This window comes from Triticum urartu, chromosome 4A (genome assembly GCF_056163025.1).
Source record: "Triticum urartu cultivar PI428250 chromosome 4A, HENAU_Tu73, whole genome shotgun sequence".
Taxonomy (NCBI): Eukaryota; Viridiplantae; Streptophyta; class Magnoliopsida; order Poales; family Poaceae; genus Triticum; species Triticum urartu.
In genome coordinates, this window is record NC_141876.1 from 80,964,707 (window position 1) to 80,977,241 (window position 12,535).

Here is a 12,535-nt window from a genome sequence, read left to right on the forward strand (position 1 = left end):
TATTGCGAATCAACTTATAGTTGAGTTGATTAGGTGGATAGTGGTATCCCCAACCTACCAGGGTTCAAATCCTGGTGCTCGCATTATTCCTAGATTTATTTCAGTATTTCCGGCGATGCGCTTTTAGTGGGAGGAGATGTTCCCGTTGACGACGAAACGCCTACGATGACTTCGTAAATCTCAAGATGATATGCCGGCTCAGTCTCTCGGAGGTGTTCATAGAGATAGGGTGTGCGTGTGTACGTTCATAGAGATGAGTGTATGCGCGTGTATATGAGCGCTTGTGTTTGTACTGATACTAAAAAAAAAATAGCCTCCTATTGCTGCACGTAAAATGCCGGTCCCGACCACAATCGCGCGCCATGTCGTATCACCATCCCAGCGGATACCCGGCAAAAGAGGGCCACGCGCGCCGCTGCTTCTCCGTCCCGCCATTTCTCCCGCTCCCACTGTGACACACGTCATGCAGCGCCCTCGCTCATTCGACGTGTTGTCTGTTGGTGCTCTCCGCCGGTAGTAATATCAGCACATTCTTGCATCCGTCTCACTCTTGAGCGTGTCATTTGGTACGTTTGTTGAGTCGGCTCTGACAGGAACTTGCGAGTACATCGTGATCTCGTAGACAAACAAGAACGGTATTCTGTACATCATCTAACAATCCGGACTGCAAACTATATATCGCCGATTAATAACTATATATACTAGACGATACCCCGCGGCATGAGTGACATTAATTCAATATGTATCAAGGATACATGATACTTGTATCTAAAATGAAGGAGACATGATACTTGGATCAATAATATGGTTGGGGTAGATGAATGCTCAAATAGATCCGAAACTCTCTCGCTAATTAAAAAGATTAGACCCTAAAAAAGATTTGGTAATTACTTCAACTTCTAAGCATAAAAACCGAACAATGTAAATGCAAACTTAAGGCCAATTATGTGTTGTTGGGGTTTCTAGGTATAAATATTTCCAATTTACCAAGTACCAACAATCATTAAATTTGTTCATTTTCATTGACTGTAGGTGGGAGGGAAAGGCCATGTTCCTAAATATATGTCTTTTTTAAAGATTCCAATATAAACTACATACGGAGCAAAATGAGTGAATCTACACTTTAAAATATGTCTATGTAAATCTGTATGTAGTTTATATTAAACTATGTACGGAGCAAAATGAGGAAGTATATACATACCGTAAAGTGCGCGTACATACTTACGTACCAAAAAGTGCACGCACGCATACATTAACCAGTGTAGTCTGAAGCACACATGATTAACAAAACCTTCGGTAACGCCTGCCCACATGCACGTATGAGACTGGGTCTACGTACTCAGTTGACGAGACGGAGACAAAAGGAGAAAAGGCACAGGTGTGTGCTTGCCAAGCGTAACCAGGCGCAAGCCGCATATGAGGAAGTCGGCCTAAAAACCATCTCCAATCCGGGCAAACTGCCTAATTCTTGCCTAAATAGATGGATTCTGATCTAGGTCCATAAATTTTGAGATTTGACAAGTTTTACCAGTTTTTTTTATCTAAATCTGGGCCGTTCTCTGGGCAGATCCCAGGCGTGCCTTGTTGCTTTGCTAGAAACGGGGCGACTGCTGGGCTCTGGCCATGGGCCTTGGCTTACAAGAGCTCCCGTAGACTCGCCCCGGGGCTGTGGGAGGTTTGTGATTAATTGCGTCATTCTTTTGCAAATATAAACTGAATGTGCAGGTCTAATTATTGAATGAGTTGGTCCGATCCGTGGACACCGATCATGTCTGTGGGCGTATGAGGAGCTAGTTTAGCTGTATGTGGTTGTAGATGCTCTAAAGCATGAAATAACATATTCTCGTGTGAGCGACACCCAGGTAAGATAGGCGTGCAAATGCCCACGTTCGATAATGAATGGGCTGGTCCGGTCCGCGGGCATTCGTCCACAGTGCTCCTAGGGAGCTCCAATTTGATGTATTTTGTGCCAAATAAGCTTGCAACACAACATGGAACCCCGAATGGCCCGACCCGTTGGTGTGCAACGGTGCGATGTTTTTTCTAGAATACATGCAATGGTACAATGTGAAAAAATTACAAAAACGGATGCCCTCGCATGGAGTCGAACTAGAGACCACTTATACTTTTGAATAAGTGAGCCAGTCAAGCTAACTATTAGAAGTGAACCAAAAGCAGCGCCGAAGTCTAAGAACTAATGGAAGCGGCAGATTCGAACACTTTGAAATTTTCTGGACATTTCTTCGTCCATAGTGCTCCTGGGGAGCTCCTATTTCATGCATTTTGCATCAAATAAGCTTGCAACGCAGCACGGAGCCCTGAATGGCCTGACCCATTGGCGTGTAGCGGTACGATGTTTCTTCTAAAATGCGTGCAGCGGTATGATGTGGAAAAAATACAAAAAACGAATGCCATCACATGGAGTAGAACTAGAGACCACTTATACTTTTGAAGGTGTGATGTGAGCCAGTGGAGCTAACGATTATAAGTGAACAAAGAGCAGTGCCGAAGTCTAAGAACTAATGGAAGCAACCGATTCGAACACTCTGATTTTTTCTTTTGGATATTTCTTGCCATTGTGAAAAAACAATTTAAACACAAATAATGACTGAAATTCAAAAAATAATGGAAAACTCGAACAAATTTTGAAATGCATGAAATTTTTTTGAAAACATGATTTTTTATGATAGTTTATTCAGATTACAAGGATTCTTAATTCCAAGCATTTTTTGAAAAACGTATAGAAATTTTGAGCATGAACATTTTTAAATGTGTAAACAAGAATGGAAATTCCAGAAAATATTTCTAAATTTTGAAGATTTATACATTTTTCAAGAAAAGTGTGATTTTTGAAAATTCTGAATAATCTATTCAAACACAATTTTTCAAAATATCCTGTAATAAGCAAATAAAATATGAATATATTACAATTTTTTTAAAAGCTGAATTTTTAAACAAAGTTTGCAAATTTCGAACAAAGTTTTTTGAAGGTGAATTTTTAAACAAAATTTGCAAAATTCAAGGTGTGTTCTGCATATTGCTATAGTGCCCTGGTCAAGGATGCTACCCTAAATAAAATGTTTGATGATGCTCGCTTCAAGGATGAAAGCAAACCTGAAATGGAGAACGTTTACGGTTTGGCGAACGTGGAATGAGCATTTTCAAATGTACTATGAACATTCTTTAGTTCACGATGTACCTTTTTTACATGATGCCCATTTTTAAAGTGTTCACGTATTTTTAGAGAACCTTCACTTATTTAGAATGTTGTTCACCAACTTTTAGAAAATGTTCGCATGTTTTATAAAAACAAAATCATGTAGATATTTATTGCATATCTCAAAATGTTCGAAGATGCTCGCTTGAAGGATGAAAGCGAACCTCAAATTGAGAACGCTTACGGTTTGGCGAAAGTGGTAGCGGGATTACCAATGTACCGTGCATGATCTACAAATGAACATCCTGTATACAGAAAGGGTAGGTACAATGGTAGAGAAGGGTACGTTTTCTTTTCACTATTATGCACATAATAATGCTATAAAAAATGGTTTCAATATTGTACGCATTGTCAAGAGCATACGATGCGAATTCACGGTGTTTTAGTTTAACTGTACCGAATCATTTCCACTGAGGAGTGAGGGATGCTAACGGGGCTCAGATTTAGCAGCACATCGATTGTGACCGATCTCCGCCATTAGTATGTTTCAAAGGAAGCAATTTGCATTCTCTCACACATTCATCATCGATAATGATTGTAATGAATCGATCTCATTAGAGAGAGAGAGGAATAACATTACACCGGGTTAATCGTAATTGGCTTGCCGGAAGAGACTTGTTGATCCAGCAAGAAACGAAACCAAGCAACAGAACGGAAAAGGGGGAACAAATAGCAAGAGAAGAAGAAGAAGATGTGGCTACTGACAACTAGAACCCCTTGGTCAGTCCAGCACCGCGTACGTAGGTGGAGCCATCTTCCCAGACGCCAGCGACGGCCGTCACACACGGATCAATTCAATTCAGTCGCCGTGCGCGCGCGCGCTGGCCGGAGTAGTCCGTTACTTATATATCCTGCCTGTGGCCTGGCCGGAATGGTTAATTGCTCGACGCCTGCTCCGCTAGAGAGAGAGAGAGAGAGAGAGAGAGAGAGAGTGTGTGTGGATCACGTCCTGACCCGGCGCAGGGCGAAGTACGCGAGCAGGCGGTAGGCGAAGAACATGGCGACGAGGGCTCCGACGCAGGTCCAGGTGCCGGCCTCGCCGTGCGTGGAGTCGAGCGGGAGCAGCTGGGCGAGGTGGCCGCTGTACTGCACGGCGATGAGCAGGCGGTAGCAGTAGTAGGTGAAGGAGGAGTACTTGGCCCAGATCATGAAGATGGGCACGTTGTGGACGTAGAAGCCGCCGGTGAGGAGGTAGGCGAGCATGATGACGGTGGCGAGCGTGGAGGCGCGCTTGGCGTCCATCATGAGGGCGCCGATGGCGAGCCCGAGCCCCTCGGCGACGAGCACGTAGGAGAGGATGACGAGGAGGGTGAGCGCGAAGGCGGCGGGCGACGGGTTGAGCCCCGCCATGAGGTAGACGATGAGGGTGAAGGCGGCGGGCAGGGCGAGCTCCATGGGCAGGTCGCCGGCCATCCTGGCCATGAAGTAGGAGGAGAGGGAGTACATGCCGGAGGCGCGCTCGCGGGCGAGGACGGGGCGCTCCTGCGGGAAGGCGAAGACGGCGTTGAAGGAGGCGAAGACGCCCCAGAAGATGGAGATGAAGAAGAGGAGGCCCATCCGGTCCTGCACCTCCAGTGGCGTGGAGCGCCACCACATGGCCCCCGCCACCAGCGCCGGCGCGATGATCTGGAAGAGGCGGAGCGACGTGAAGGTCTCGTGGCGGCGCTCCTTGAGGCTGCGGCGGAGCAGGATGGTGAACTGGTTGGTCCAGCTGGTGCACCCAGAACCGCTGCAGCTCTCCAGCGGCTGCTCGCCCGCGCCGGCGTGGCCATTCTCGTCGACGTGCGCGCCGGCGGTGATGGCGGCCTTGACCTTGGGGGCGAGCTCCCTGGCGTAGGACGCGATGAGCGACTGCTTGACGCTGCCTCCCTCCGCCGGGCGATCGCTGTACTCCGCTTGCGCAAAGCCTGCACACACACACACACATCGAACAGTCAGAAAACACAACCTTTCACGTGGTTTAGAAAAGAAAAGTTGGCGATAATGGGCATCATGATCATCAAACAGCGACAACGATGGGCGCGTGAACGTTCAGTTTGCGCTTGCGGAATCTAGCGGACGTAGCAGTGAACGGATCACAACTAGTTTCACGTACGTGCTCGCCGTGCTCTGATGTGCCGGTGCACTCAACAGAACAGGTTGGTGCCGTGCCAAGCCAAGCCAAGCAGCAGAAAAGAAGAGGGCTCTTCCATCCATCCCTTTCTTCTATCTCGAAAGGGCGCAGAATTGCACCGAGAAAATGAATGATTCCTCCTGTCTAATTAAAGCGGGGGCGGTATATCTCCAACTGTAGCGACACAGGCTCTCTGCTCGGAACAATATCGACGGTGGTTGCCCCCGGGATCCGCTTCTCCTTCCTCCTCATCCTCATCCTCATCTCAGGTGCGGTGAGGTGGCCGGTGCTAACGCGCCACGGGAAAGACGACGCTAGCTGCCACAGCCGGGAACGGATCCAACTGAAAGCTGCCACCGGTGTCGGACGGATCTAATCTACCTACGTGTCAACTAGTATTCATTTCTTCATTCACTTGTCTGATGAAAAGTACGTACAGCACCGAAAACACATGCAGTTTCAGCAAGCCTCCAATCCGTGCATAAAGTGAGGTTAGCGTGATGGGATCTTGATGATCCGCGCAAATGGCTAGAGATGTGCTCGGGATTTTCTTTATCTTCTTCGGAAAACTTGTAAAAGACAACGGCATAGGTCAAATCACCCGTGAAAATGGCAAGCGCGGTCGCCAAAAACGCGGGCAGGTTGATTAGACAGCGGTTACACCACACTACGCCGGAGAAGAGAAGTACTCCCTCCGTTCCAAATTACTCGTCGTAGAAATGAATATATCTAGAATTAAAATACATCTAGATACATCCATACTTGCGACAAGTAATTCGTAACGGAGGGAGTAGAGTAGGAGGGACGCACTGGACTGTGTAGCGGGCGAGGGGATGTAGATATCGACATCGGTCCAGTATTATGATGTGCAGCCCCACTAGCAGCGTCCCGCCGATGGGACCCCTCCGTGACATGTGTCCGGTGGGTGCGATTATTCAGCCATAATTAAAGTGCTTTGCGCAAAATAGGAGTACTAGCTAGCTATCTAGGGCACTCTCACCGCTCTTTTTGGTTGTGCACCTCCTCTCTCCCGATCTTTTTTGTTGGGTGCACTCCACACTCGCCTCCCGCATTTGTTTTGCCCGTCTCCAGTGTCATCATCACTAATCCAAAAATCTAGTCATCCGCGATGCTAAAAGGGGGACATAAACATGTACGTGCGGTACTATTCCTGCTGCCTAGCTTTCAGTTTCTTCCTCGGTTAGATTGTCTAGTGCTTCGGTGAATCTAGATTTCTATTCTTACTCTAGTTAGCTAGTTTCATGGAAAGAACAAGTTGCTAATGGTAGAAGCGGCAGTTAATTACTGGTGTAAGTACTCACCGTTAGCGAGGTCGAGCATGAAGTCGGCGGGGTTGACGTGGAAGCCCGGCGCGAAGCCGACGGAGGCGAAGTAGTCCATGGCGTCGCGGCCGGGGCCGTGGTACATGCAGCTCCCCTCGGAGAGGAGCAGCACGGAGTCGAAGGCCCGGTACACGCGGCTGGACGGCTGGTGCACGGACAGCACCACCGTGCGCCCCCTGCGCGCCAGCGCCGAGAGCGTGGCCACGAGGCGGGACGCGGCGGTGGAGTCCAGCCCGGAGGTGGGCTCGTCCAGGACCAGCAGGCTCGGGTTCACCAGCAGCTCGTGCCCGATGCTCACGCGCTTCCGCTCGCCGCCGGACACGCCGCGCACGAACGCGTTGCCCACGATGGTGTCGGCGCAGGCGCCGAGGCCCAGCTCCGCGATCACGGCGTCGGCGGCGGCCAGCTTGGCGGAGGTCGGGGCGGTGGTGGGGAGGCGCAGCATGGCGCAGAAGGCGAGCGTCTCGCGGACGGTGAGGTGCGGGTGGAGGATGTCGTCCTGGGCGACGAACCCCGTGCGGCGCTGCACGGCGCGGCACGGGGCGCGCCCGCCGGTCAGGACCGTGCCCGAGTAGCGGCCGGCGAGGCGGCCGCCGAGGATGGACAGGAGCGTCGACTTGCCGCTGCCGGACGGGCCTAGCACGGCCAGAACCTCCCCGGGCCGCGCCTCGCCGGTGATCCCCTTGAGTATCGTCCTCTCCTCAACGGCCGCCGACACGCCGCCGAGGCCGCCGGCACCACCACCCGAGTGCGATATCCTTCCCGGCGGCTCCTTCGCCGGCCCGGCCGTCCTCTCCACCTTCACGCGGTACGCGACGTCGATGAACTGCAACAAACCATCAAGCGCCCGCCCGCCCGCCGTTATAAACAAGTCGGCGACTCAAAGTTCAAACCGTTGGCGCGCATGCAGCAGCAGCACGATCGGCCGTGCATGTAGCGATCTCCTTGCGTACGTACGTACCTGGAGATTCAGCGGCGTGCAGACGGACGACAGGAAGCAGTCCATCTTGGACGACGGCACCGGCGTGGCGGCCGTGGGCGAGACTAAGCCGCCGCCGCCACCGCCATGCACGGTCTGCCCGTTCGGAGGCATCGCGGTCGCGGCTCGGACTTAATTTCGCTCGACGCCACACGATCGACACGACCAGCGGAGACGACGCTGACGGCAAAGCGCAAGTGGAAGTCCGACGGCGAGACGAGCGGGAGTGGTGGTGGTTGGCGCGAGCTCGCTCGAGCGGGATGGGACGGGATGGTGGTGGTGATCGATCGGGTATGAGAAGATCGAAGGGGGTGTGGGAGGCTGGAGGGGTATATAAAGGAGGGGTCGGCCATGGCACATGGACATGGAGGTGGTGAGGGCCACGTCACCGGCGGAGGGGACGGGGCACGTGGCGCTCGGGGCGCGGCGAGTGGAGCGGCGGGCCCACCGGCGGCGGTGCGCTTTTGGCGCGCGGCACCCATGCCCCCGCCCCGCCCCGCCTTTTTGGTTGGACCGGCGCCGCTGGGGCCGCCGTGGAAGGGAAAGGAAGAGAGGTGAGCGAGCACACGTCGCGGCTGGCTGCTTTTGATTCGGTTCGGGGAATCGAAGCGAGGAGGAAGAAAAGCGCGCGCGCGAGAGGATGGTGCGCGAGGTGGTGCGGTGGCATCAGCGGAGCGCACCTGCGTCTGCGTGCGCGCCCCACCACGGGCAGCACGGCCGATCCCGGACCTCCTACTGTGCCGGGGCGGTTATTATTAACAACAGCCGCGGTCGCCGATTTTACAAAGTGACTATTGACTTGTCGAATTGGTGTTTCTCAGTCGACTGAGCCGCTGGACGTCCTCCAGCGTGATTTTTCACAAAACATTGTGCGCAGCTAGGCCTAGAAAATGCAATGTTTGTTACTCCCTCTGTTTAGTTTTATAAGAGCATCTTCAACAGCAGCCCAACGCGACACGCTAAAAACTACTTTGCCGCGTGTTCATTGTCTGATTTGACGCGGCGGACCGCGCTGGCTCCAGCAGCGTACACAAATACAGCGTACACAAATACTCTCGCACAAACAATATGTGCGCTTCAAACACAAGCAAAAAGGTTAAATACAAACAAAATAAATCAACAATAAATAGTTCAATTTCGTTATTACAACTCAAACAAATAGTTTATCGTTCAATACAACAAATAATTCAACAATACAACATCAAAGGCATAAAACATGATGCTCTTTGTCGGTCATTCCAAGCCCACCACTCCTCAATGAGATCCTTCTGAAGATTATCATGCGCCGCGGGACGTCGAATGGCATGATAGGAGGCAACAAAACGAGCCATCCTTTCAGCCCTCCGCCGCACTCGCACGGGATGTCCCAAAAGCTCATACTGAGAGTAGTCTACATCTTAGCCATGCTCATTCTCGATGATCATGTTGTGCATGATCACACAAGCGTGCATGATATACCAAAGCATCTTTTGATCCCAAAATGTAGCCGGTCCTCTCACAATAGCAAATTGGGCTTGCAAAATCCCAAAAGCTCTCTCCACATCCTTTCTAGCCGCCGCCTGAGCATTGTGAAAATCAAGATTTTTCTTACCTTCCATTTTTTCAACGGCTTCACAAATATTTGCCACTTTGGATAGGTGCCATCCGCAAGATAGTAGCCATAGTTGTATGTACGACCATTTGCTATAAACTGCATCGGTGGTAGTTCATCATTTGCAATCTTATTCATCAGTGGTGACCGGTTGATAACGTTGATGTCATTCAAAGATCCAGGCATTCCAAAAAAGGCATGTCAAATCCAAGTCTCTTGATCGGCCACCGCTTCAAGGATTATAGTGGAACCCTTTTTTTGGTCGTGGAATTGCCCATGCCATGTCTTTGGACAATTCTTCCAACTCCAATGCATGCAATCTATTGAGCCAAGCATACCTGGGAAGCCGCAAGCTTTGTTCATCTCCAATAGCCTTGCGTCTTCGGCATTGAGAGATCTCAAATACTCATGGCCAAACACTTGCACAATTCAAACTGCGAAGCGTTTGACACACATGATGGCTTGTCTCTCACCCAAGTCCAAGTGATCATCAACGAGATCCGCCGGGATACCGTATGCCAACATACGCAAAGCGGCTGTCACCTTCTGAAAGGTGCTATGCCCGAGCTCTCCGGCAGCATTCCTCTTTTGCTGAAAAAATCGGTCATGGCTCGCTAGTTTCTCTGCAATGCACCTGAACAATTCGGTGCTCATCCTAAACCGGCGACGAAAGTACGACTCCGGGTATGTGGGATTCTCCACAAAATAGTGCCTCATCAATTTGTTGTGGGCATCGATCCTATCCCTCCAAACTTTCCATCGATCCAAAACCGAACCACCGTGCTTTGGTTTTTTATTAATGTGCATAGCTAGGATCATTGCAAGATCCTCCTCCTCTTCCATATAAAATTCTTCTTCGGAAGAATCATACGACGAACTCATGTACAATGTTCAATATAAACTAGGCTATAAAACTACAATCAACATGCACCAAATTCATGTAAAATCTGTTAAGTTTGAGCAATACATACCTTGCAGGCGTTTTGTCGAACTCCTTGCGGGCGCCGAGCGGCAGTGAGCGGTCGGGCGCTGTTCGTCGGAGGACTGCCGCACGCGACGGGTGGCGGTGACTAGAGGGAGACGGAGGAAGCCGCCGCGGCGCAGGGATAGGCCAGGGAAGCACCGGAACGGTCGCCGGAATAAATGGGGTGGTGCGGGCGGCGACGGCGCAACGGCTGGATGGGGTAGGTGAAGTTGTGAGCGAGCGCTCGAGAGTCCAGCGCGCGGGAGCGGGCGCAGCAAATAAGCGACACACGATATCTATGGCATTTCAGCCCGCACGCTGAACTAGATATGCCGCGTGATACGTCTCCAACGTATCTATAATTTTTGATTGCTTCATGCTATATTACCTACTGTTTTGGACTATATTGGGCTTTATTTTCCACTTTTATATTATTTTTGGGACTAACCTATTAACCGAAGGCCCAGCCCAGAATTGCTGTTTTTGCGTATTTCAGTGTTTCAGAGAAAACAGAATATCAAACGGAGTCCAAACGGAATGAAACCTTCGGGAACACGATTTTCTCATCAGATAAGACCCAGGAGACTTGGACCCTCCGTCTCATGGGCCCCTCGAAGCTCCACCGACGTATTCCTTCCTCCTATATATACCTACGTACCCCCAAACAATCAGAGATGGAGCCAAAAACCTAATTCCACCGCCGCAACTTTATGTATCCACGAGATCCCATCTTGGGGCCTGTTCCGGAGCTCCGCCGGAGGGGGCATCGATCACGGAGGGCTTCTACATCATCATCCAAGCCCCTCCGATAAAGTGTGAGTAGTTTACTTTAGACCTACGGGTCCATAGTTAGTAGCTAGATGGCTTCTTCTCTCTTTTTGGATCTCAATACAATGTTCTCCCCCTCTCTCGTGGAGATCTATTCGATGTAATCTTCTTTTTGCGGTGTGTTTGTTGAGACTGATGAATTGTGGGTTTATGATCCAGTCTATCTATGAATAATATTTGAATCTTCTCCGAATTCTTTTATGTATGATTGGTTATCTTTGCAAGTCTCTTCGAATTATCAGTTTGGTTTGGCCTACTAGATTGGTTTTTCTTGCCATGGGAGAAGTGCTTAGTTTTGGGTTCGATCTTGCGGTGTCCTTTCCCAGTGACAGAAGGGGCAGCAAGGCACGTATTGTATTGTTGCCATCGAGGATAACAAGATGGTTTTTTTTATCATATTGCATGAAACTATCCCTCTAGATCATGTCATCTTGCTTAAGGCGTTACTCTGTTTTTAACTTAATACTCTAGATGCATGCTGGATAGCGGTCGATGAGTGGAGTAATAGTAGTAGATGCAGGCAGGAGTCGGTCTACTTGTCTCGGACGTGATGCCTATATACATGATCATACCTAGATATTCTCATAACTATGCTCAATTCTGTCAATTGCTCAACAGTAATTTGTGTTGGAAATATGCCCTAGAGGCAATAATAAATTAGTTATTATTATATTTCCTTGTTCATGATAATCGTTTATTATCCATGCTATAATTGTATTGATAGGAAACTCAGATACATGTGTGGATACATAGGCAACACCATGTCCCTAGTGAGCCTCTAGTTGACTAGCTCGTTGATCAATAGATGGTTACGGTTTCCTAACCATGGACATTGGATGTCATTGATAACGGGATCACATCATTAGGAGAATGATGTGATGGACAAGACCCAATCCTAAGCCTAGCACAAGATCATGTAGTTCGTATGCTAAAGCTTTTCTAATGTCAAGTATCATTTCCTTGGACCATGAGATTGTGCAACTCCCGGATACCGTAGGAGTGCTTTGGGTGTATCAAACGTCACAACGTAACTGGGTGGCTATAAAGGTACACTACGGGTATCTCCGAAAGTGTCTGTTGGGTTGGCACGAATCGAGTCTGGGATTTGTCACTCCGTGTGACGGAGAGGTATCTCTGGGCCCACTCGGTAGGACATCATCATAATGTGCACAATGTGATCAAGGAGTTGATCACGGGATGATGTGTTACGGAACGAGTAAAGAGACTTGCCGGTAACGAGGTTGAACAAGGTATCGGGATACCGACGATCGAATCTCGGGCAAGTATCGTACCGCTAGACAAAGGGAATTGTATACGGGATTGATTAAGTCCTTGACATCGTGGTTCATCCGATGAGATCATCGTGGAACATGTGGGAGCCAACATTGGTATCCAGATCCCGCTGTTGGTTATTGACCGGAGAGTCGTCTCGGTCATGTCTGCATGTCTCCCGAACCCGTAGGGTCTACACACTTAAGGTTCGGTGACGCTAGGGTTATA

At 49.8% G+C, this 12,535-nt stretch overlaps 1 protein-coding gene across 1 annotated transcript; it reads right to left on the reverse strand.

The window, feature by feature from the left end:
• Positions 1-3,749: 3,749 nt before the first annotated feature.
• On the reverse strand, positions 3,750-8,029 carry ABCG25 (ATP-binding cassette family G25). The gene is made up of 3 exons (XM_048713844.2): positions 7,635-8,029; positions 6,653-7,499; positions 3,750-5,124 (listed from the first exon to the last, which is right to left on the reverse strand). The coding sequence occupies exons 1-3, from the start codon at positions 7,764-7,766 to the stop codon at positions 4,160-4,162; spliced, it is 1,944 nt and encodes a 647-aa protein (XP_048569801.2). The 5' UTR covers positions 7,767-8,029; the 3' UTR covers positions 3,750-4,159.
• Between the last annotated feature and the right edge of the window lie 4,506 nt (positions 8,030-12,535).